The 26,053-nt window shown below is 35.8% G+C and overlaps 1 protein-coding gene across 1 annotated transcript in view; it reads left to right on the forward strand.

Annotated features, from left to right (window-relative positions):
- Nucleotides 1–26,053, forward strand: part of CEP89 (centrosomal protein 89kDa) — a 41,817-nt gene that overhangs the window by 1,126 nt on the left and 14,638 nt on the right. The window contains exons 2-17 of the mRNA XM_009881416.1: nucleotides 1,566–1,672; nucleotides 2,954–3,109; nucleotides 3,714–3,915; nucleotides 5,098–5,203; nucleotides 6,779–6,807; nucleotides 7,978–8,032; nucleotides 10,027–10,245; nucleotides 10,625–10,767; nucleotides 11,139–11,189; nucleotides 12,291–12,374; nucleotides 13,329–13,436; nucleotides 17,019–17,130; nucleotides 17,753–17,933; nucleotides 18,849–19,016; nucleotides 19,678–19,819; nucleotides 22,730–22,819. Of these exons, the coding sequence (XP_009879718.1) occupies nucleotides 1,566–1,672; nucleotides 2,954–3,109; nucleotides 3,714–3,915; nucleotides 5,098–5,203; nucleotides 6,779–6,807; nucleotides 7,978–8,032; nucleotides 10,027–10,245; nucleotides 10,625–10,767; nucleotides 11,139–11,189; nucleotides 12,291–12,374; nucleotides 13,329–13,436; nucleotides 17,019–17,130; nucleotides 17,753–17,933; nucleotides 18,849–19,016; nucleotides 19,678–19,819; nucleotides 22,730–22,819 (1,953 nt within the window). The remainder of the gene's footprint in view (nucleotides 1–1,565; nucleotides 1,673–2,953; nucleotides 3,110–3,713; nucleotides 3,916–5,097; nucleotides 5,204–6,778; nucleotides 6,808–7,977; nucleotides 8,033–10,026; nucleotides 10,246–10,624; nucleotides 10,768–11,138; nucleotides 11,190–12,290; nucleotides 12,375–13,328; nucleotides 13,437–17,018; nucleotides 17,131–17,752; nucleotides 17,934–18,848; nucleotides 19,017–19,677; nucleotides 19,820–22,729; nucleotides 22,820–26,053) is intronic.

A 26,053-nucleotide genomic window follows, 5' to 3' on the forward strand; every position in this document is an offset into this window, starting at 1 on the left:
GTTTCCCCGCGCCCTTCCCCTCCAGGGATCCTCTGGCTACCGGCGGGGGCTGGAGCCACGGCGGGAATGGAAGTACAGCTCGCTCGCTTCTAGGGATTGCCGAGCTGGTCCTCGAAGCACACAATCACTGCCGTAAAGTGAGCTGGTAAAAGTTCATAGCGAAAGCTTAAAGCAGCCAAGCGTTGTAGGATTGTCAGCAGTGGTGCCGGGCATTATCTTTTAACGTACGTGAAGTAATTGAAGTTTTTTTTTAGTATTAGAATGAAAAAAAGTACTCATCTTCTTTTGCTGTCTTACTTTTAATGTGGGATGACAGCATCCTTTTACCTCAGCTGTGTTCCCTGGTAATCACAGTAAGACATCTCCAGTGGACAGCCTCTAGTAAACAAAATGGTGCATGCCAGACAGACCGCCAGTGCATTTGCAAGATAAAACCGAGTAAAAAGACAGTCTTGGTAATGCACTATTTAGTTATTTGATGAACCTTCCTGTAAAGACAGTAATGTTTCCCACTTCACCTGCTCATTATCCTGTTAGAGAAGACAATTAAAGAATAAGTGCAAAAGAAATACAAAAATCTCTGTAGCAGAAATAGCAGAAACTTAGCCTGTTTTACTCCATAAAAAAGAAACATCTGTCTGAAGGTGATGGACTTTATTATGACATAGTATTTTCTCATGTCTAAAGAGAGGAAGGAGGCAATGGGCACAAATTCAAACACAGAAAATTCAACTTAAACATAATAATAATTTTTAAAAAAATACTATGAGAGTGTTCCAACACTGGAACAAGTTGTCCAGGGAGGTTGTGGAGTCTCCACCCCTGGAGAGACTCAAACCCAACTGGACAGGATCCCAAGCAACCCTCTCTAGTTCACCCTGCTTTGAGCAGGGGCTTGGACTAGACAATCTCCAGACCTCCCTTCCAACCTCAACCATTACGTGATTCCATTCAAAGTACTCTTTGTAGGGAATTCTGGTCCCAGTTTTTCTGAGCTGGTACTTAACATTATCCTTTAAAAAAAAAAAAGTTGAGTCAGCTGACAAAAATGCATTAGGATGGTTTGGGTATTTTATTCAGATTGAACCTTTGACTGCAAGACTTGTTTAGTGATACTTTTTTCTTCCATCTCATACTGCTATGACTGGGGATTACTTCTGACTGACAGATTCTACAAGAAAGGGACTAATATTGTTACTCTGAAGGAGGATTCAAATATTTTTTAAAAAGTTAATTTCTAGTACTCGTTTTCTCTTGTATATATACAGGAAAAAAACAAACTTCAGTAAGTTAAAATTCTGGTTTTGCCGATTGTGATATAGTGGGTGGAAAACCTACATTCATGGGTCTTATGTAAATTGCATTTCAAACTTTCATTAGCAGCTGTTCATACATGTTAAAAAGTTAAACTTGTAACCATTTCAAGTCTTCTGTTTACATTAATTGCATGTAGTTGTTCTTTTTATATTATTTTGCATTGTTAGTTTTTGTGCATGTTCGATTCAGTGTTTTTTCATTGTGATCCTTAAAGTCATTGTCAACTAATTTTATTTTAAATTGTTTAGAAACATATAGCTCATGGCCTGGTCCCTGCCGCTACCATAGCTCCTAAACCTGCAGTTCCCCGCACCCCTCCCCCTCGTAGTCCAAACCCTTCTCCAGAAAGGCCCAGGTAGGTTTTGAGTTTGTTTGGGTTTTTTTGCTTCATCAATTGCAATAACATACTAGAAAAGCATGATTAGAAGAGTTGCATGTCCTTGCTGCAGTATTTACATAAACCTTTTCATAAATAGAATATATTTTTAATTGGGGCAGTTCCCTTCTTTGAACTTTCAAGATACCTATTTTTCTCCCACTCCCAAGCGTGCTAAGTAATTAGGACAATGACCATTATGAATATGTAACTTATTATAAATCTGAATTGATTAAAGACAAATGAACTATTTAAAGTTAGGGCCATTTTTAATTTGGCTGCTACAGTGGAGTGTAGGACTGTAGCTGTACTGGTACTGTAAGTCAGGATATTTTAACTCATTAGAAAGGCGTAACTTAAAAGTTAGTAACATGCCATTTTATTGCATATTAAAAAATGCAGAGACTTAAAAAAACTGGCATGTAAAACCATGTTGGATTGGATTTGAATTAGCTAGATAGGCAAGGTACATAAAGAGAAAATAAGAATTTGTTTTTATTTTCATTTGTAGTTTCTTGTAGTTTTTCTTTTATGTTTTCTCTATGTTTAGTTCGATTCTGGTTGTTTTCTGTGGTCTTTCTAGTGTCTGTAACATTCCTACTTAATCCTGGTTCAAGTCTTCTTCCTTTTTGACCTCCAGTTGTCATTCCTGTTACAGTCCTCACCATTTCTCTCCGTTAATCTTTGTTCATACTTGTTTTTTCCTCTTCATTTTATCCTTCTCTATACTCCGCAGCATCCCAGAAGTAGGCATTTCTATCTACTTACGCTTGCCCTAGTTCGCAATGTGCTAGCATTTATTAACAGCTTCGGTGTCATCAGTAAAAGCTTCGGAGTAGGGAATAATGGAAACTGGGAGACAAAATAGCAGAACATGGAACACTTTTTCAACACAATGCCAGATAGTACTGTTATGGCTAAAATGAATGCTAAGTACTGTAAATTGTTGATGTCAATTTTGGGAACATAACTCAGTATATTCCATGATTTTCATGCATGTGATCTGGGATAACCAATAGGTATTGTACTTTACTCTTAGATAGCTGTGATACAATAGCTTGCCTAGTTTCCTGCTTTACTTTAAGAGTTAATAGTTTATAACCAGTCCCTTAGCACTTTCAGTGGTGTTTATGCTTGTTAACTGTGATCATTTTGCTTTGCTTAAATAGCGAAGGCATTTTACAATGGAAAAAAATATAAAATATGGAGCACAGAGAAGACATCAGTATTGTTTCATTGCTCCATTCTGTTTTCTTCCAGGTCTGCTCTAGCAGCAGCTATCCTTGCAACAACACTAACAGGGCGCACTGTTGCTATTCCTCAGCCTCGGCAGCGATCACTTTCTGAAAGTGATTCCACCTATGTAGAACAAGAATGCTTTGAACCATATGCCACAGCCACAGAGCTCAGAATGGGGTAGCGTATACTTTCTGTTTTGATATCTTATCTTAGAAATAGAATCTGTCAATGACATAATTTTACCAAAGAGTTACAGCAAACTAATCCAACTTCTGGTGTTATAGCCACTTACTTTTTTCTCACCACATCATAAATTGGGTCTGAAGTGTCTACAATCCTCATTCCATTTCTCATAAAGTGATGTCATGCATACAATCTTCAGAGAGGGAGATTTGGATTGTACAGCAGTCACAAGTAAAAACGTGTATTATTTCTGCCAAACGATGATCAATTACACAAACAGTTGATCACTGAAGAATCATCTGAATTACGTCAGGTATTTTCTTTGTGCTAAATAATTATTTCAGACTCTTATTTTGGTAGAATTAGCAACCTTCTGTCTCTAATTTGACATTTTCTTTAAGATAGAGAAGAAAATGTAGCTCCACCATTAATCGTCTATTTTAAAGCATAGACATAGGCTAAATTCCTTGTTTACAGCTAACAGAAGTTTAGATGTCTGTGTCAGCTGTTTGGACTTATGGTTCTACTTCACTAGCGGGGGTTTTTTTGGAAGAGTAAGCAATACTGAAACAGGGTTTAAACTACTTTCTACTTGCAGGCCCAACTGGAAACTTGATGGTAGCGACAGATCTCCTGTACAGTCCCCGGAAATATCAGGCAATTATTGTGAGGATGAGGACACGGATACCTATCTTTCAGATGCTGATAAAGAGGCAGAGTCCAGCTGTCAGAGTAATGAGAAAAGGGGAGAAAGCTTTAGCACCAATGCTATTTATGCTGTTCCCTGCAAAAATAAAAAGGTAGAATTTTAAAATGTGATGATTCCTCTTACCATGTTTTAATATATTACTGCAAATATTAAACATTTCTAAGGCTTTTCATTCTCTTCTTACTCTGTGGACATTAATCTGATTTTTATTTCACATGCTTCTCTTTGTGGTTCATTTACTCCTAGACGAGTTTGGTTTGTGTGTTGATCCTCACAGATTCTGTATCTCTGATTATTAGGAGCCTTTCCTTATTAGGAAAACACTGGCATTGTGTATAATTATTGTGCATAATTTAGTCTTGTAAAATGTACGATATTTTATGTTAAGCATGATATTTATATAGTAGATTATTTGTTAAAAGCACTAGGAACTTTACTTTTACAAATGTAAAAAAGCTTAGTTATTGATTCAGTATTGTGCTGATGAGTAGAGACCTGTATAGAGACAGGGAGATTCAGAATCAAATGAACTAAATTTCCTTGTTGTCTTGAAGGCCAGTGGATTTTTCTGTGTTATAGGTTTGGATTGTCTTAACCTGCAATGTGCAGGTTAATACTCCTAAGGCACATGTAAAGTTCAGTTTGCATCTCTGTCTGAAATGATACAAAAATTTAACAAACAGGAAGAAGTAACTGAGTAGTAAAGAGGCAATAAACGCTATGTATGTGAAAAAAAATCAGAAAACACCCATAGGTGAAGAGATAGTAGTCAGAAAGAGGAGGGGATCTTAAAAAAAGAAAAAAAAAGGGAGTGAATGGAATACGTAGGACACTGGTATGCAATCAACAGCGGAAAAACAGCAGAGGCAATGTTAAAAATTATTCATTAATTCCTTAGTGCTGTGATATAGAAAATAAATGGTTGATCTTTTATTAAGAGCAAGTTTAGATACAACACAGAACAAGCAACTGTAGGATAATTTGATAGACTCTTATGACTGAATAAAGTGACAGGGAATATTTGCCCTGTGAACTAAATGACTATCATAATTTCCTACCTCCTGCTGATCCCTGTAAGGTTTAGATTTTATTTACATAGAGCCCTAAAACAAAAAAGTATGTCTTATAATTTATTATCTTAAAATATTGGAGTACAATTCCAAATGTGACTGGGACATTAGTACACTTAAAGGTTTCATACAGATATCAAGACACATGGGCTATTTTAACAGTGTTACCATGATTTAGATAGGCATGTCTTATTTTTACATAGGAAGAGTTTCCACCATCTCCTAGTACTAATGTTGACAAGAAAGAGGCGCCTTCTCATGAAACTGAGTTTCGTGTGCTGGTGGATGAGTCAAACATGCAAATAGAAGGTAAATAAACTTACTTTAGTCAAAACACTGTACCTTTTAATACCATGGGGTAAAATAATTTTTGAATAAAATAAATTTAATACTATATGGTAACGATATATTCCTTTTTTTTTTTTTTAAGGGCAATGGAAGAAATGATACTAAATACTTAGCCATTTCTAGCAGTTACAGAAAATTAAAAATCTGCATAAAGAGGGAAGATTGGTCTATATTCATCATATAACTGAAACTCCTAAACATCCGCTATCAGCCAGTGTAAAAAGGGTGGTGGTGTGGTGGGGAGTGTTTTGTGAACTCTTTGTCTTGTCTAGTACAGTCATTCTGTACTATGTTTCTGTTGATATATGTGCCAGAATCAATCCAGTTTATACTCTGGAAACTATTGGAGTGTTACTGTGCTCAAAAAAAATGGAAAAAAGTAGAAACTACCAATGTTAAAAAAACAAAAACAAAACAACCCTGAGACATAGAATTAATCAGTCATTTTTCTTGGATAAAAAAAGTCATGTCTGAAAATCAGCAGTAAGAACTTTTTTTTGTGACCAAATTGCATGATACTGGGATTGTTTATCCTTTCTACAGAAGTTGTTTCATTCTTATTGTCTTTTATATTGGGTCATACAGGAGGGTTCTGACAGAATAGAAAGCTGAACGTGATCATCAATCTCAGGTTATCACCCTAAGCTCTGAACTGTTAAACTTCACAAATTTTTTTGCAGTAAGTAATTTCATTAGATCATGGACATCTGGTTCATAACTGGACCTGTGATTAAGCAGTTTTCTTGCAACAGTAGAATATTGTGGAGAAAAAAATATGGTGAGAGCAAGACCAATCTACCAGCATAGGGGTTTTATTGTATAATTATCTTGTCCATTATTTTAAAATCAGGAAAACAGGAAATCAGAATTTGTTCTAGAGCTGCAAAATGCAGTTTTTACAGAGGATGGCAGCACTCTAGTAGCGATCAAATAGGAAAGAGAAAGCAGAACTGAGTCTGTTTTGAAAAATCTTTGTCTTTCTAAGTTTTATTCATCTTGGAACCCAGTGTTGCTTCAATATTATTTCAGTGGAGTTATTTGAAAAGCTTTGTAGAGAACAATATCCAGAAAGAATGGGTTGCTTTGATAAAACCATTTGGGAAGTGGATGCATTAGACTGAAAAGAACAGAGTGTATAAACTGTTTCTAATCCCTCTTCTACACAGTAAGTGCTGCAGATCTTGAAAGCTGTCAGATTTGCACTTGCCTTCTTCAGAGGTGCGATATGATTCGAGCCCAGTAAAATCAATGAAAATATTTCATTTGTCTTTTAGTCAAATTCTAAAAGAATAGTGGAAGACAATATAACTTCATTTCTTCAAGTTACATCTATACAGTGTGATGTAAAGTAAAGTCTCACATCCGTATCCTGTTACACCATGAAAGAGATAATGGAAAAGTTAGTGATCTAATTTGTTGTGTTTGGAGGACTTTCTTACATTTATTTGCAGTACACAATATCTGTATTTACATACCCATATGACTAACAAATACTTTTGTTTTTAATTGACTGAAAGATCTGTTTTTCTTTAACAGAGGACCAACATCTTGGCTTGAATTTAAAGGTAAGACTGACATGAGGGTTAATTTATGATGCATTTTGGAAAAAAGTTTTATAAAGAGCTAATAGTTTACAGTCACTTAAATGAAAACTAATTTATTGCCACTAGGGAATCTTTTTCATGTGGAGTACAAGAATGGCTAATCATTCCTTTTGAAAAACACCGCTATATAGGTAAATAGGCCATACAAAAGTTGGGATTTTTAAAAAATATATCTTCTGTTGCTTGTCATGGGAAAGAAAGAAAGTTAGAGTGGAAGATACCGTGTTATAGCAAGAGATAGCTTTTAGTGATAATTTTCAAATTATGAGCTTGGCTTCTACCAGATTTTTATCTAGTTTTCCAGCTAGGCCCGTCTGACTGCTTTCAGAGGCTTAAAAAAAATACCCAAAAGTTTAGTTTCTCAGATCAACTTACTGGAATATTGTTTACAAAAATGGTCAGTTCTTCCATTGTTAACACTGCTTCTTTTCTTCAAGTTCTTGACCACATGTATTTTCTTTTGAAATTGTTCTTGAGTTTTGACTCATTTGGTCATCACTGTCTTGGTATGTTAAATTATGTGGCATCATATCCTTACAGAACTTCACTGCTCTTTGATAAAAATGTGGAGAAAGTTCATATATCAATTATGTTCACCTCGAGTAAATACATTAATATAAATTCTGCCTGTAGTTCTTTCCTGATGAAAGAGCCTTCTGAAAATGTAGAATAGGTGCTTTTTTTTTTCCCTTTTTATCAGCAAAGGGAGAACAGACTTGAACATTTAATATTTTAATTTATTTGCTGATTCCCAGTTAGGGACTGACAGTTCATATCATAATTGAATATTCTAAAGTCCTATTTTATACAAACTAACAAGTGGGAGCAATATCCATCCTGTTTGGTCAAGGAGCTTTATGTTTATGCAGCTCCTGTGTCAGCCATAAAATTGTTTTGAGAACTGTCCCTCTCTGACAACTAAAGAAAATATTAAGTTTCAAGTGTCCACAAGTGGCAAGTGACAAAATGATATCAAGATGGGTAAATAACAAGTCGTATATGGTCAGTTCTTGATATAAAAGAAACTGCTTCAAAAGTTCTGTTTAAGTTCTCCAATAGTGACGCTGTTCAGAGTACTTCGGAAAGGATAACTGTTAAAGAAAATTGTCTCATTTTTTATTTCTCTGCTAGGAAGAAAAATCATTAGCTGAAAACCTGATACGTGAAAAGCCTCCACCATCCCCAGGTACTTCTGATTTTTCTGTGACTTTAATAATATGCATATGTATATAAAAATACATTTTCCTGCTTGTATTCTCTAAGCCTAATTCAGGGAAGGTGGGAGAGTACTTCTCCTGTCCAGATGACAAAGTGCCGAGTGCTCTGTGATATGTATAAAAACAATAGCTCCAGACTTTTTGTGTTAGGTGTTTTAGACTTGTTTTTGTTTTCCAATCATCTGAGTGACTTTTGAAGTCTTAAGTAAATGATTGTGAAGCGATGTAATGAAATTAAAGTCATGCAGAAACTTTCCAATCCCTTAAACTTCACCTACACTAGAGGATGTCACCATTATTAAGCATCCCATAGCAACTGAAGTGGTAAACATACAGTGATATGGGATACATAGTCTACCTTCAGCTAGTGCCTTATTTGTGTGTTACTGTATCCATGTACCAATTCCAGGCACAGCACCTCTGAACTTTGTGTGTCACATCGACAGGGTATGTGCCTATCATGAGCTCATGGTTTTTTGTGTATTTTGTGTATTTCTGTGCTAAGTATCTTACACCTTCTCACAGGAAGTTAACAGTGACCATAAACACATGAAGCTGTTACATGTCATCAATAACAGAGATACCTCTGTATTTCAAAACCAATTCTTGGGTTTCATATATATCCTATACTAAGGAACTGTTCTGTACTAACTTATGTTCGTGCTTGTATGCTGTTAGATGATGCTGGCTCTTAAAAGTCTGATGGTAAGGGTAAAATCTTAGCCTTCATTTTAATAGGTAAGCTGTTTAGCCCATACAGATGCAAAGAAAAATTTGAAAGCGTGATCCGTTATTACTGATGCAAGAATATATCCACGATTTTGCAGATGATCTAAAATTTTACTTTCGTAAGGACTGTTAAGTAACTTCTATTCAGTAACAGATCATTGAAGCCTGTTCAGTGGGAAGGAGGGTAAACATTTCGTTACATAGGTGATTAAAATAAGAAGGGAGTAAGAGGACTGACTAGTGCATGCAGGGCACATCCACTGCAGTAAGCAAAACGTGTATTTCTGTCTCACCTCTTTAGGCACCCATGCTAGGGAGAGGGAGATCTGCTGACATTTTCTTTGCCCTTAAAGGAGAGAAAAGAAGGGAACTTGCAGCCACTCCACTATATAGCTCTCTTTACAAATCCACATTTTTCATTCTCTCTGGCCTTATCTTCTGGGAGCCATGAGCTGATTTATATTTTGTTAAGTATCACTCATTTTTATGGTTTGGGAAACCTGTAACAATTTATTTTCGTTTAGACATTCTATCACCCGATGACCCCTTCCCACCCAGGAAAGGGAGTCAGGAAAAAACAAGGAAACCCAGAAGTTGAAATATAAAAAGATTTAATAGAATAAGATTAGATAATTAACATTAATAGCACTAAAGAACCAATATTGATCCCAATCCCAATACAGAATATGCACAGATTGTACTCAGCCAATTCTATCAGTAGGAAGCTGTGCACTCCCAGCAGTGGACAGTAAATGTGGGACACTGCGAGCGCTATGGCTTTGGGAGGAAGGGAAGGGCTCAGGGGTCCGGCACCAGGGAAGAAGTTCTCAGGATGGCAGCCATCAAGGGAGAGAGCAAACTTTGCAGCAAACTTTCTAATTTATAGTGAATGTGATGCTGATGGTATGAAATAATCCTGTTGGCCAGCTTGGGTCAAGTGCGCAGGTTTTGCTCCCCCTCATCCCTGCACCCGGCAAGCTCGAAAACACTGAGACCTTGAGACCCACACACCATAGCTGTCTAGAAAGTCAATATTTTCACAAATTCAGACACTAGAGTCTTCTAAAAATGCAGTCTTCTCAAGTATTAAAAGATAAATTAGTCCTGTGTCACTCAAATGAGGACGCTCATTTGAGCAACACTCATGCTAATATTAGAAAAATTTATTCTAATTTGCTGAAACATGTATTCAAGTCTGAATACTATTTAAATACATTGTACTGTGACATTACAGATGTGTCTACTCAGGCAAGACAAGCACGGAAGAATATGACTAAAGAAAAGTTCAGAGAACTGAAACAAGAAAATTGGTCTCTGAACAAGGCATACCAGGCTATGGTCCAACAATTTGAGAGAACAAAACAGCAAATGGGAGAACAGCAATTAAAGCTGAAGAGACTAGAACAAGAAAACAGAAGACTTAAAGAAGCTGCAGAGAAGTCACAAAGCGAAGGTGTGAGAAACATATAAGCTATTCTGTAGTTAACTTGTTTGATTTTTCTGATTTCTTACAACCTATTCCTGCAGTAGTAGGTTTCCAGTGATTTGAGCAAGTATCTATGCAGAAGTCATTTCTGAACAGTATTTTCTACATTTGTAGAAATTTTGTCAAGGAATATTTACATAATAATGAAAAAATTTTACTTGGTGGTTTGAAATGTAATGTTTTTTTGTTAGTAATTTCATATGGGATTATTCCATTACAGTATTCTGAGAGAAGTTCTCTTATGATCCTAGCTTACTGAGATTTTTTTTTCCTTAAAATTAACAAATTATTGTGAATATTTCTTTAATTTTGATTGAACTTTCATGTTCGATATTTGTTTTAATAGAGGAGGCTGCAGAATTACTTTCTCTCAGACAGCAAGCACAAGAACTGGTAGATGAAAATGATGCTTTGAAAATGACGGTCCATCGTTTAAATGTAGAATTAAGTCGCTATCAAACTAAATTCAGGCCATTGTCCCAAGAAGAGGTGAGAATCTTGGTTATAAAGGCAGTTTGTACTGAAATCTCCCATTCCCATTGTCCTTTCATTCATCTTTGAGTTTTTAAGACTGTTTTCTCCAAATTTGCCACAAAGTCTAGAAATAGCATAGGCTTTGTGTGAAATTTAAAATAAGCATTTATCGTTAAGTCTAACTTCTTAAAGTTAGACTGTCTCCTATATTAGTAAGATAGTGACCTTCCAGTTTTGTTGACTTAATTGAGTGTGTGTTAAATATGCAATACATGTAGTTAGAAACATAAGCTTGTTTGGGGTGATAGTTGTGAATGCAGTGGACAGTGATTGGTGCTTCAAAAAGCGGGAAATAATTTCAGTATCTTTTAAAAAATCTACTTTAGCATCTAAAACTGAGAAGTTTACCCATGAAAGGACCACCACCACCATGGCTGGTAAGTGAAAGAGTATTTTCATTTACCTGTTCATTCCTTTCTAAGTAAAGTAGTAGAATTTCTTTACTGGAACCAAAATATTCAGGATATTATTTAGTTACTCTGCTGAACTATCACATAGTAGTAGAATATTACAACCATTTATGTTTGTTGCATAAGAAGATGTAGGGCAGAACTTTGCAATTAACGTGTGCAGCTCCAGTTGAATTTACAGTAAGTTACAGACTGCATATGATCACCAACTTTGAACTACTGAATGCAATTTAAGTAGAAGTACTGTTACCCTGAGAATCATAAATACCATCTTCACTTAGTATTGTCTAGCATATAGTTTGCTTCAAGGTCTATTGCCTAATTTTTCATCTTCTGTTGTGATTATTTTTAAGATGATACTAAAAGAAAACAGCTTATTTCAGTGATTCTGATGGTAGGAATGGTCATGGGTCCACGAGTAGCCTATGAACTCCTGGCAAGGAGAAGGCAAATAGTCTGTGAAATTGAATGCATTTGTAATATGTGAAACAATTTCTCCTTGAAATGCTAATCAGATCTTAAATTTTCCTTCCTTATTGTTATTCGGAACTGTACAGAAATAGGAAAGTCCTCCTTCTGCTCTGTCTTTCTAGCTATAATATCCAAGTATGTATTTTAGTTTTAAAGATGCAGGTTTGACAGTGTAAAAAAATCCTTTCCCATTTACTAATGAATCTGGGCTAAATTTTATTCTTATCAACTGTATTCACTGGAGTGTTTCAGTTTTGGTTTGTATTCATTTGCATCCACATTCTGCTGTGTTACATACACTGATAAGTAATAGCTGCTTTTTAGTGAAGTGTGCAAGTATAGCATCCAGCCTTGTCCTTTCCAAAGCTTTCTCCTAAAGCAGTGATACTAAGTGCTTCTGCAGCATCATTTTGCATATGGTGGTCTGCATGCTTGTATAAGTCCTGCACTATTGTCTGCAAGGCATATTCAAAAACCCTTAATAGCTTTTAAAATTAGCAATATATAGCAAGAGAAGTAGTAAAAAATATTGATGACATTATGGTTTGTATATATATATATATTCATATAGATTGATTTTTTTATTTCTTTCTTAAGTTGGATATGAAGTATTTGTCACCTCTTCTTTTGGCATATGAAGATAGAATAAGAGAAAAGGAAGATTTAAATCTTGAACATGAGGCAAGTTGCCATTTAAAGAAAATATACTTCTCCGCTAAAGCAGAAATCAATTTACTGATTTTTTTTAAAGGGATTTGTCAAAGCTGTCTTCTGCCTAAAATTTAAAAGTGACTTTGTTTCACTTTTCCATGTATAGTTATTGTGCTATCATATCCTACTTGGCTTGCTTGTTTTTGTCAGCCTGTTCAGATGTAGAAGCAGGCACTACACTGAGATGTACAAGAGTTGTGCTCTATGAATAGACTGAACCATAAACACAGTCAGTGGTAGAAAGGATTTACTATTGTCATTCATAATGGGGATGGAGTGCCCTGTATAGCTGCTCTTCCAGTTACAGGCCTGTGGATTTTGTGGTAGAGAATACTTATTTGTAGTTATTTAAGGAATGGGTGTTAAGGAAGGGCTACTCTTTTTGCTTTTCAGGGGTACTTTTTTGTCCCTGAATCTTTGAAAAATGGTGATTTGCTTCAGAGCAGAACTGCCATAGCTTTTCAAAATAATTTGTTTCCTTCAAAAACTTCAGCCATAAAATGAGCAGAAAACACTGAGAGTTTTATATTACTGTAAATTAACTGTATTGTCCTACCATATTCAAATTCATGTCATTCATACTGAAAATGTATACTATCATCTAGTAATTTCCAGAATTCAGTTTTTTAAATCCGTATTTTATGGATCTGCAGCTTGCTTAATTCAAATGACACTTGGCAAAAATATGGCACAATTCAAGTACCTACATTATTTTTAATCAAATACTAGTAAATTGATGAAGCAATTTAAAAGTTAAGTAGACACACCTGAATTAAAGATGAGTGCGTAGTGAGATAATATGCTGTTAACAGAAGAATTAGAAGGCACCCAGGCATGTGTATTTATAAAAGTTTTTGTTGATGTAAAAATTAAAACAAAATACTTGCATCTAAAGAATTTTATGTGGAATTCTTTGTCTTCCAGGAGGATATGAAAAATTTTAAAGTAAGAGTTGAAGAGTTGGTGAAGGAGAATGAAGACCTGCATGAGCAATTAAATAAAAATAACTTTATTACCCCTACAGAATGGCAAGTTATATTACTAGAAATTAATTTAATAGCTGCTTGTTGTATTCAAAAGATTGCAGATCTTAAGGAAAAATCTTGTTCCCCTCAAGGATATTAAGTTTTGCTGAAGAGTTAATAGGGTCATGACATGATTATGTCTTGTTGGAACAATGCTGATCTGCAATACCTGAAATAATTTTGGAGTGAAGATTAAATAGTTGCAGTTTTACACCTGAAGCCCATGTAATTCTGTCCCAGACCTTGCAGGTTACATGCTTAACTTTTACACTTCCACTAAAGGAATGTGCCAATGACATCAGTTTTTCATTAATATAAAATGGTATTGGAATATGGCATTAGAAGAATTTGATGTTCTTGAGAAGTGAAACAATGCAAACATAATTTAATTAAGTAGTATAAAAAACATGAGGCTTAAAAACAAGTCACCTAAGTCAGGCATTCATCAGTTGGTAACCAAGATGGAGAAGATGCTTGTCATACTTGTTCATCTCAAGATGACTAAGCTTTTTAGGGCAACAGCCATAAAGGGGGGCGGGGGAAAGCAGTATAGTCCTGGGGTATGTTAGAATAGGTCCTTCTAGTAGAGGTTGGGCAATAACAACACAATTATATGGAAATCTCTGGAGACTCCCAGCCATCCATATTTCAGTACAGAGAAAGCTGAAAGGGTTTGTGGTGTAGCCAAGGAGAAGGAGGGACTCTTTTGTTTGGACTTTAGACAGATTGGCCTTTCTAATTTAGCAGAACAAACTATGTTGCTTTCTGTAAGCACATCAGGACCAAGAGTCATGGAATATACAAAGAACTACTTAAACTGCATTTATAGGACTGAGGGCAGTGTTACTAGAACAACAACTGGATATTGATTCACCATAAACAAACTTAAAGTGGAAACTACAAGATGATTCCTGACCAGCGTAGCAGGTTTTGGAACTGCATCCGCTGCGAGTAGCGATCATAAAAATTCTTATGCACTCATGAGACAGCTGGTAATTGTATGGAAAGGATCATACAGCACAGTATCTATACTTGGAGGACTTTATGACTCAAGCTGTCTCTTCCAATCTTAAGTCTCTCTACAGCTTTAACCAAAAACATTGACTTTCAATGAGAGCCTCCTTGAGGCAGAATTACGGAAGTGTTTAGTTTCTGTGTAGATTTGGTTAAGTGGGTTGTTACAAAGGTATCAAAGTGTTCTATAGGTGCTTTAATAAAATATTCTGGATATTTTATGTATACTTGGATGCTTATATACTGTCCACAAATTCGAAAACACTTTCATAGAGGTGTTTTAGCTTCTTAAATATGAATTTTTGAACTTTTAACACCTTTGCTTTTAATTTTGCTTCTCGACAAATGAATGAGAGTTCTTACCACTTTGAGCTGTTTCAGGCTGTCTGTAGTCTCTGTCTGGGAGCTGTTTTTCCGGCTGGGTTTCAGCAAGGCAGGGATGGCAGCAGCAATACCACCTTACAAAGCTTCTGCTCTGTACCTTCAGTGGCTTCTTCACGCTCAGTGTTGCAGTGCATTGCTCCTTTATTTGTATTGACATAACTGCTCATGGGGATGCGCTGTGAAGCACATAAAGGAGTTGGTCTTGACCAGCCTAATCCTGCTTTTGTAGCAATTTTAAAAAATTTTGTTTCACAACATAGCCTCGTGGTGCCAGACGTAGCTGAGGGCAAGGATATAGCTTGGCAGTGCGGGAGACGATCCTAATGCCTAAACCTGTCAATGAAATACGATCTTAGTGCCATCGATTTCAAAGTTGCGGTTTTACCTGGAAAATTATTTTGTCCTTTATTTAAAATTGCTGTACTTCAAAGAGTTGTCCATTGACATTCACCATCCATTTTCCTCAACCTTAACTCCAGCCTAGATAGTTTTGATAGGAAAAAACCTTCCATTGTTTCTTTCAGCTGGTAACGCTTAGCATCTTACATCAGTACCAACCTCCCTGTCAGAGATAACAAATGTGTTTTGTCATTCAGTTTGCATTTCGTATTTATCCATTCAGATGAAAACATGCAAAGTCTTAAGTGGTTAAACAGTATGAACTCTGTCTTAGCTATTAACTGATTTGTAAGTGGCTGATGTGCATTTGCTTCCTTCTGCTATGCCCACTGCAGTCAATTTCACAGTAAATGAAATGTCAGCTAAACTTAGAAGCTCCTGCGCGCAGAAGTTTTCATGGATGCAAGTGTAAGCTGACTTCCATTTCTGTGTTCGCAAAAATCTTCAGGGTAGACTGTTTAAGACTGTATTTTTCAGCTGCCAGACAACAATTGTTAGTTGTATGGTTCAGCTTAAATTTTAGTCAGAATATCATTTGATGGTAGGGGAAATGTGGTCCCTATCTAGATCTATACACAGTAGGATGCATTTGTATCTAGGTCAGGCCACACATGAACAAAGTAGATGTACATTGTGTTAGTTACTGTCATCAGAAATCCTTGGTAACAGCCTATTTTGCTGCACTTTGTTTGGGTTTAGGTTACTCTTGCTGATCGATTGATGACAACTTTTGAGCTTAAATTCATGTGATACCATCTGACACTTGTACTGTATTTCCACTTGCATTCTGGCTAATACTTCTCAACTTTTTAAGCTATTACTAGAACAGCAAATAGTTTCTTAAGCTTTTGTGAACGTCAGAACGACTGGAATTGGTTTTCTTTAATGCTGAATGAATACTAGTTGTAAAGCAGAGTTCAGATCTCTGCTCAGGATAGCTCCGTTTAAACACCTATCTTCTTTGCAGGCCCATAAAACACACTGGCAGTATTTTTCCAGAGACTAAATCCAAGTAAATCCAAATCCTATCCAAGAGTTCATTGCATGTTTTGAAAAGAAATTTGGTTCTGTTACTAGTTACACAGCTGTCTTCAAATCATCTGGCACCATTGTGTGGCTTTAATTCTTTTGTGTGACAAGCCGGAGAGAGCTGGGACTGTTTGGCCTGAAGAAGAGAAGGCTCAGGGGGAATCTTATCACTGTCCATAAATGCCCGAGGGGAGGGTGTAAAGACAGGGCCGGGCTCTTGTCGATGGTGCCCTGTGACAGGAGAAGGGGCAACAGCCACAAACTGAAACACAGGAGGTTCCCTCTGAACATAAGGAAACGGTTTTTCACTGTGAGCACTGCAACAGGCTGTCCAGAGTCTCCATCCCTGGAGATCGGGACGTGGTCCTGGGCAGCTGGCTCTAGGGGCTTCTGCTCGAGCAGGGGGATGGGAACAGGTTACCCCCAGAGGTCCTTCCAACCTCCACCATTCTGTGATGCTACAATTCTAACTCAGACATAGGTATTTTCCTTCTTTCTATATGGAATTTTTGCTTTAGTTAGTCAAAGATTTTAAACATGATTTAAAATCATTTACATTTTGAGGGTTATGAGTTCATGTCTCTAATAAGCTTACCTTGGGTCCTGACATTGCTTTCAATGAGGGGTTTTAATTTGTTTTCTAAAGAGGTTCAAATATGATTTTGTAAGTTTACACTGTTGGAAGCCAGTTGTGTTTTTTCTTTGGACATAAGTTAATACTTGAATTTTATTTTATTTATAAACTGGTTGTCATTGCAGGCAGCAACTGCAAACTCAAGCCAAGCTGGTCTTGGAAGAAAATGGATTGTTGATGCAGCAACTCGAAATTCAACAAGCTAAAGCAAAAGATAGTCACAGACAACATGTTCAAGAAGGTAAAGCGCTTGAGTTGCTAGTCATTTGAACTACACCAAAGATGGTACTGCAAGTTTTGGCTGGTTGGTTGTTTGTGGAGGTTTTTTTTGTTTGTTTTGGGGGGTTTTGGGTTTTGGGTTTTTTTGCAACTTCACATATGCCTAACAAAGCATCACTGAATGCAGGTAACACTAGTATGAGATCAAGCTCTTGATGTCAACTGATACTGAAAAGAAATGTCAGTATCACCTATTGGCACTATACAGCCTACTCCATTTTGATGTGCTTCCTCTGAAAAAGTGACAAGAACTGTTAAACAGCAATACACTAATTTTCATAATTTAAGAGCACTTTAAACTTCACAGGTTGGTATTTGTGAGATACTATTTGCTTATTTAAATGTTCACTTTAGAATTTGTAGAGTTTTTTTAACTTTCTGCTTTGTAACCAATGTTTATCGCTTAATGTAGTTAATTATATCATAAGTAGTAGTATTTGATTTTACACTTTTATAGTTTTGATACTGCTTAAGTTTACACGAACAACTAGAAATTAACATTATTACTGGTTTGGTTGGAGTTTCACTAGGTGATTGAGTTAGTTCTGCTGTACCCAGTGTTCTTTTTTTTTTCCTCCCAAAAGCTTCAAAATTGACCAAACAGATAATAATCTTAGAAGATAAGAAACAGAGTCAAGAAGAAGAGATAGCAGAGTATCAGAAGCAGCTGGAAGATTTGCATTCTACTTGTGAAGAGTTAAAAGCAAAGCTGAATAGCAGAATAGCAGCAGAGGAGCATTTTGCTTTGGTGAATGATTTAAAAAGGTACGAGTTTGCATACGGTGCACTGAGAAACAATTACTCAAAGCATTCACATGAGCAGATCTGCATATGCATCACTCTAGGTAGGGGGCAAGTGGAAACTTACGCTGGTAATCGAGGAAGGTAACTACCAAAGTACAAAGAAAGATAAAGAAATATTTCAAAAATCCCATCTCGCTTCTTATAGACGATTAAAACTATAGAAGGAAATCTTAGATCTAGAGACATTGGTAGAAACGTTTCTACCATAGAGTACGTACTGCTAAATGTACATTTTTAAATAGTAGAAGAGGAGACATAAAAATTACCATTTTTCTCAAATCTATTTACTGCTATGAACACTGTATATAAAACATTCTCATTCTTTTGTTCCCATCTTTGGGAAAATGTCTGAAGGATCCTGAAATTCTAAACTAAAGTCTTTACAATATGGAAATAACACGAAACAGCACAACGCAAAAGTGCTGTCATGCAGCATAGTCTGTAATGTTTTTCTGAAGACATTCTGTAAATTTGTTTGCTTTCAAGCCTTAGGATAGCGCATGTTGCTGTTTCTTGGTACAGTGCCTTCCCGAGAAGTTCTCAGACCTTGTTTTTTGGCACTGCTAGTAATTTCTTTGAAAAAAAAAAATTAGGAAGGGAATACATTTGGAATATATAGGATATTTTTATAATTTAAATTCTATTTCAAGTGCAGTCAGGGTGAATTATTTGAATAGTTTATATTATACTTCATTCATGATTTGATATATCATGAGATTGTAATACCTCTCTATGATGTCGCCACTGAACATTACGGATTCTCGAAGTATCTTTTTCATACCTTCGACATGGCTATCTTACTGTAACTTAGCTTTTTAGTGAAGAAGAACTAGGCATCTAGGCATGACTCCTGTTCTACACTCTTGGTTTTTGCAGCCATTTACAACAGGAGCAGGAGAAGAAGTGCTGTGAGGTGGAAGATCTAATGGGAAAGATAGCATCACTGCAAGCTCACAACAAGAAACTGCTTTTAGAGAAAAATAATTTCATGGCTGACAACAAGATCCTGGAAACTGAGATGGAATTGACACAAAAGACAAACAGGTCATATCACATTCTCATTTTCTTATATAGAAATACCTGTATTTCTAAAAATACCAGCAGAAATATCTGTAAAAATATTGTCTGATGTCCCACGTCATGTAATTTCTACCTATCACAGAAAAAAAGTGTTTCCTGAACACATCTTTGTCACATCTAAAGGCCTGGTTGTCAGGTAACTTTGCTAAGCTTTGTATGTTTTCATGCACACCTTTCTGTGCCTACATGCCAATTAAGAATATATCTTTAATACTAGTGGTTAGCTATAGCACTTAATCATTTGTGTACTCACCTGAAAAACAGGATATTACACTGCTTGCAGACCTTCCTGTGTACCCAAGCTTCACAGTTGGGCTCACAATACTTTAAAAAGTAAAAACAATATTATTGTTATATTTCTTAAGAAATACGAGCTTGTAGCCATTGCACAAATTATTCTTTTGAATCATTGTTACTGTTATTGTTCACACAACATATTGTAAAGAAAAACAGCCCCAAACAGTGGGAAATTATACTTTCAGCATTGCAAATATTTTGAGCCAATGCGCCTTTAATAGTATATTTGATTGTTTGAGCCTTGTACACTGCACATGCAATGCAGGTTCTTTTAATGCCATTATTAATTCCCAATCTGAAGATTTTCCTTTTTCTGTTAATTTTACAGGCGATTAAAGAAGAAAGTAGGTCTTCTGAAACTGCAGTTGGAGGAAGCAATGGAAAAAGAAGTTGCAGCCCATCACTATCTAACAAACCTTATTGGTTTGGTGGAGAAGATAGCTCAGGAACGTGATCATCTAATTTTTTTGGTAATTACCTTTAAATAATAATATGACTTAATTGATACTTGACACAATTGTCATCCTGCTGGCACAACTTATTGTTAATTTGAATTACCAAAAAAGAAAGCTAAAATTCCAGTTTAAGGATTTAGCTATTTAAATAAACTTTTGCAAATAGGATAGGAGCAGCAAAAGATCATTTTCTAGAAGAGTAGTTAAAGGCAACTACCCTAATTTCAGGAGATAACATAATTAAGCCTTAACTCACATCAGCATTAGTGTCTGCAATGGTATATATCAAGTTTAAAAGAATTTTTTAACTGGATTTTAGAGATTGGCTTCAGTTGTTGAAGCTACACATATTGAAAAATAGCATGCAATCATAAATTTTTAATATGTGTTTCTGAATCTAAAGGTAAAATATTATCCTTGAAGTAATCTGTATGGACCTTCTACTGTGAAGGCACGTGCCCGGTATTGCTCCTTTTTGGTAAGCAGTCATTTTGACAGGCTGGTTGAGAGTTTTGGAACAACTTCTGTTTAGTGGAAGTGTCTGGCATGGAAGTTACTGGGCTTTTTATAGGCACACTCATTTCCTTTATAAGATCTTGGACATAATTTCAGTTTTACATATTAGTACTCTGTCTTCAAATTAGTCCTGGAAACCATTGCACAAAACTTTATTAAAATAAAGGTTCTTTTGCTTCTGTTGTTCAAGTAGTAGACAAAGGTTGTCATCAGTGTTGGGTAAAAAGATTGTATAGCGGTTAATTCCTAATTCTAGAAGAGGAACTATGGTGACCCAACTCAAATCCTTGTCCACTGCAAACCAGACTTTAGGATTGTGAAACTAGGCATAGTAAACGTCTCCTAGGAATTAGGGGAACTGGTTCTTATCTCTGGTATATCTACTTTCAGATATTTAGCATAGCACATTAGAAATATCACAGAGATCCAGAACTACCTCTTAAGTACAAGATGTGCCATTTGGCTTAATAATACCCTAGTAGATGCTCAGAATACTTTTAGCAGTAAAAGCCTGTTTCAGAAGTAAAGATATCTTAACATAACTTTAATCACCACAAGGTAGTGTAAATCTTGTCTTTGCAAGCGTGCAGTATTTGACATTGTATTCTTCCTTTCTGAAACCTGCACCTGAAAGCACACACTAGGAAATAAAGTTTCATGTACATACAAAAAGCTCAGAACAGGTCTGTAGAAAGCAGCACAAAATGCAGTCAACTATGGCCGGTCTTTCTTTAGGCAGGTATAAACTGATCCAGCAATTAGAAGCCAGTCCTGTCAGGCAAAACAGAATTTATCTCTTCCTTTTGGGTCACATTCTCTTGTGCATGTGTATGATGATCATATGTACCTACTTGCCATCCATTATTTCTCCATTTTGTGGCTTAGACACTAACCAGCGCACAAGTCGTGCTTTTTTGTCAGCTCTGGGCTGACAGCAGAGGTAATCTGAGACAAACTTGTACTAGTCTAGTATCGGTAAAACCTTTAAATATTCAGTTTATTTTGCTGCCTGGTAGAGCTGAACCAGAACAACCTGTTCCTACATTTAATCACTGAACTTGAAACCTACCTTGGCAGAAAGTTAAGACTGCAGGTATCTTGTAGTCAGGTAATCTGATAGGGTTGTTTAATGCAAAGGCCTAGAAAACAAAAAACAATTAATTAGAGCCAGACCCTCATGGTTATGAAGAGCCACTACTGAGCATGACATAGAATTAAAAATGTATTATCATTCCCCCCACCTCAAAATTCATTAATGTCAGCTATATTTACTCAGTTCAGCTACTGCTGTTACCCTAGCCTTATTCTTTTTTTTAATTCACTAATTGAATTAAAGTGTTAAAATTCATTTTATGGAGATTTAATCCAGAAGAACAGGGAGAGCTGAAAGGTTACAGCACTTTTAAGAAACTAGCCTATATTATTGCTTAATGAGGATTAAGAAAGCCCCAAACTGTAGTAACCACATCTCCACAAAAATAAATGGATAGACTTAAATTTACTGTTTCCAGGAACAGTGACAGCCTATTGAAAAATCCAGTAAGAGTAAAACAGAGCAGCAACAAATTCATTTAAAACAATTTTGGTAGTGCAACAATGATGCTGAACTGTAATCCTGAGTTAGCAGCTGTCAAAATGACTCTTTTATTGTATTGTATGTTTCAGCCACCACATAGTAAATCAAAACGTCCCTGACTGAGCAGGAGGCTGACAGACCCCAGCCGTGCTAATTAGTTTTGACTTCTGTGAAAGGAGATGTGTCTCTGGAGTGCTATGGGTAGTTCAAGGTGGTCAGACATTGCTGATCCTAAAGCCTGGTTATTCCCCTTTTCAGTGCTTTCAGTGCATTTAACAGTTGAAACCTCTTATAGTTCTAAAATGATTTCATTGTTTACAGCTTATGCAGGTTTTTGTTTACTATTTATATCTGAGAGAGAATGTATGGCTTATGAAATGATGGAAACAGTCATAACACAGAAGAATTTCATAAGCCACAGGTCAGATTCCTTGCCTGAACCCCTGCCAATTTCAGGGGCTCTTTTCAGAGCAGACTAGTAAATCTGACCCAGAAGGATGAGTCTCAGGCATACGAATGGGATCCCTAAATACACATGTATACATCTGTAGCAGAATATGCGGAATTGATTGGGTTTACAATGTCAGTAGCTATGATCCCTTCAGAATAAAACTGTTTCAAGTTATTATTTTGTTAGTGAGAGAGTATTTGCAATCACTTGACAAATTATTAAGTAGCCATTATTAGAATAATTTTCAGGATTATTTTTCTATCTTGGTTCTTCAGATTATTGGAGCTCAAAACAGAATAGTTTGTCTTTCTTAGTGTATGTATTTTGTCTGTCCTGTCTAAAGTAGTGATTACATTTAGTTATGTATACTGTATGTTTGCAGGCCAAATGTTTGGAAAATGAGAATCATGGTGTTCTTAACAAAATAGTAGAAGGCAGTCTACGCTTAGGAAGACTGGAAGAAAAAGTTAAGGTAAGCAGTACTTCTCTGCTAAATGTTACATAAAATGTTTTGGGGTTTTTTTAATGAGGAAGGTCAGTAGTTAGTCTGTGTCAGTGTTTTTATGCAAGACTATGCATGCATCAAATAACACAAATGCGCACCACTATGTTAACAGAGAACAACTCCTGCACTTTCCTTCTGAGGATCAACACAGCCCAGGAATTAGCAACACAGAAAGTAAACCAAGTCATAGATGTAAAGAGACAGCAGTAAGCTGAAAAATGGCTAGAATTTGTAAGGAACCCATCATAAAATGCCTAAATGCATGAAAAACTACTATAAAAGAATTCTCTAATTATACTAATACAGCTATAAAATGTTTTTAGCCATTTTTCACCCTCATTCATGTCTATCTAAATTTAGAAAACATATCCCCTACCAAGACAGTGGCTTCTATTCTTCTTAAATACAGATTTACTGCAATTTAATAGATCTGTGACTACTATGAAGGATAGAGAAGAGACTTGCGTAAAATTAAGAATATTTACATGCAGTACATGCTGTGGATTTTAAGTGCAAACCCAAATAAAAATACAAAAAATCCTTCTTAACCCATCAACTGTTAATGGAAATTAGAAAAAACAGCCTGTAAATAAAGTTCTTAAATACTGCTGTTTCTTTTTAGCAAAAGTAAGACTAATCTACTTGCAAAACTTTTTTTGTTGTTAATTTTGGTCAGTAAAGCAGAGGGCTTAAACAGTCACAAAGCACCTTAAAATATCATACACTTCTCGGTTATCGTATTAATTGAACTTTGCTAACAGCTAGTATCGTTTATTTCTTTGCTGAAGACACCTTAATTTCTTAAACACCACCTGTCAGGTAATCCACATTTGTGAACAATAAGCTTTATTAATTTGCTCTCTTCAGTGATTTATGGAAAGTTAAGTGATTCTTTTGTTTTACATATAAAAAAAAACCCCTATTTTCATAGTCTAAATACATTGTCAAATTTTCAGTTTGCTTCTTTTTAGTCACGAGACTTCTTTAATCCCAATATGTAATGCAGTTCCTCAAACAGGACAGGCCATATTGCACACACAGCTTTTTCAGGTGCTGCTGATAAAAATTCAAGTGAATGTGGAAAGGCAGAAGGATTCTTCACTTGGAAGATACATGTTTGCCTCCACAGTTCATACACAATTCTAACAACCATGAAACTTGAGCAGCATCTTACTTTAAGATTACATACTTTCTGCTTAGTTGAATGAGATACGTTGGAGGTCTCATTAGTCTGACTATATCAGCTGGAGGAATACTACTATCAGCTGCTTCAGGAAATCACAAATTGGGTAACTGCCCTGTATGTTGAGTTACAGAATAAACCTATTACAAGGTATTTACTTGTAATCTGTTTCCAGTGATAACAGTATTTAAAATGCATTCATTCTTCTGAAAGGGTGATAAAACTATTGGTAATCTGAGCATTACGCTATTTCTTATCTTAGAAAAGGGTGTTTTGCATTGGTTTTAGCTATCTTCAGCTATTTTAGCAAGATACAAGATAGGAAATACATATTATGTCACATGTACGAGAGCATACGGTCCTCGGGTTATGATGAGAGAAAAGCTTCTAGCCTGCAGGTTTGCGTTACTTGCAAATGCCTACAATGTCAGTCTGTGTTTTCAACTTTTTAGACATAACCAGATGTCTGACATTTACCTTTTGGTGAATTCATTGCCTCGTATCTCAGCAGGCGTAAGCTCGTCCAAAACTATGTTGCAGGTCAGATGCACCGTGTGTGTGTCAAAAGATTCTCTGGGGCTTCTTTCACCTCACTGCAAATGTTATTTGAGGCAAGGAAAGAAGGAAGGGTAGGTGGGCCAGCCACTCTTCACTGGAAACACAGCACGTACCCTACAGATAAGGGTCGTTCAAAAAGCTGGCAGTTCCGTTCCCTTTAGATCATTTCCCTCTGAAGTCAGGTCATTTGTGCTTCGCACGTAAAAGTGGATCTGGTCTTCTGATCTGGAGTTCTTCCTTTTAGTGAATTCTTTTGGAGAAAGTAATGAACAAAAATCCTGTGGTTTTTGTTTTTCATTGATAAATCTCAAAATAAATGAAGATCTGGCAAATCTGTTATTAAACACAGAATCACCGTGAAAGTCTTTAAAGCTAAGTAACAGACTATTGCGAAAGAAAAGCCCAAAACCATGCAGATATTTATATATACAGCTTTATTACATATTTTAAACTGAGTATGCTTAAGTTAGGTAGCAAATTAAAAGTTATCCTCTTTATAAATATCCATTTTTAGTTTGGGATTTAGCAATTACTGTAAACAAACTTTATAAAACGTCATTCAATGTGCAAAATGTTTTGTAGGTTATCAGTACAACCATATGAAATTCAGAAAACGACAGTAGAGCATTATCAAATAGGTTGAACATAAATACTCAGAAAAATAAATCATTTTTGCACAGGAACTATGTTAAGGAAACAAAACTTACTTTGGTATTTTAATTTTTAAAACAAATTAGGTTCATTTTTAATTTTATATACTTTGGTTTATGTCAGGTAATTTTTCAGGTATACTGAATCATGAAAAATATTAAAGCTTACTTAAAAACTGTTCTTTAATTGGCCCTTTAAGATTCAGCTACAGGTGTCTGTCATAATTCTCATAACTCAAAACTTTCCTGAACAATCTGATTATAGAGCAGAATATGTAATGCAGTTTTATTTCCCTTTGACATCAGAAAAGATTTGACTCAAATCTGAACTAGCTTGTAATTGAACTTTCATTTTTTTTTAAACAAGTCATACACAGCACATTTCTGATCTCCATCTGTTTTTAAGAACGGTGACAAAGTATTCGATAAAAACAGGGTGTGGGTGGGTTTTGTTTTGTTTTTTTAAATAATAAGTAATCTTCAAAAATCTGTTCTATTCACAGTTAATGAGATGGTGGTCTAAAACCGTTTGTTACTTAAGGAACAGGCGATAGTAACCTCCGTCTTTTTAGTAAAAGAAAAACCACAACAATACCATGTTGTCATTTTGCCAGTATTCACACAAGTTAGTGTGCTTTAACAAAATCACATATATGTCATATTATACATTTTTAACAGTCCATAAAGGTTAAAGTCTGCTATTGTTTTATGGTTCAGCTAAAAATTTTCCAATTGATAAAACACTGTGTTTCAGCTTTGTGAAGAGCAGTCACAAACTCCGTGGCAGAGGCACCGGCAGAAGCCATACAC

This window comes from Charadrius vociferus, unplaced genomic scaffold (assembly GCF_000708025.1).
Source record: "Charadrius vociferus isolate BGI_N301 unplaced genomic scaffold, ASM70802v2 scaffold553, whole genome shotgun sequence".
Lineage (NCBI taxonomy): Eukaryota > Metazoa > Chordata > Aves > Charadriiformes > Charadriidae > Charadrius > Charadrius vociferus.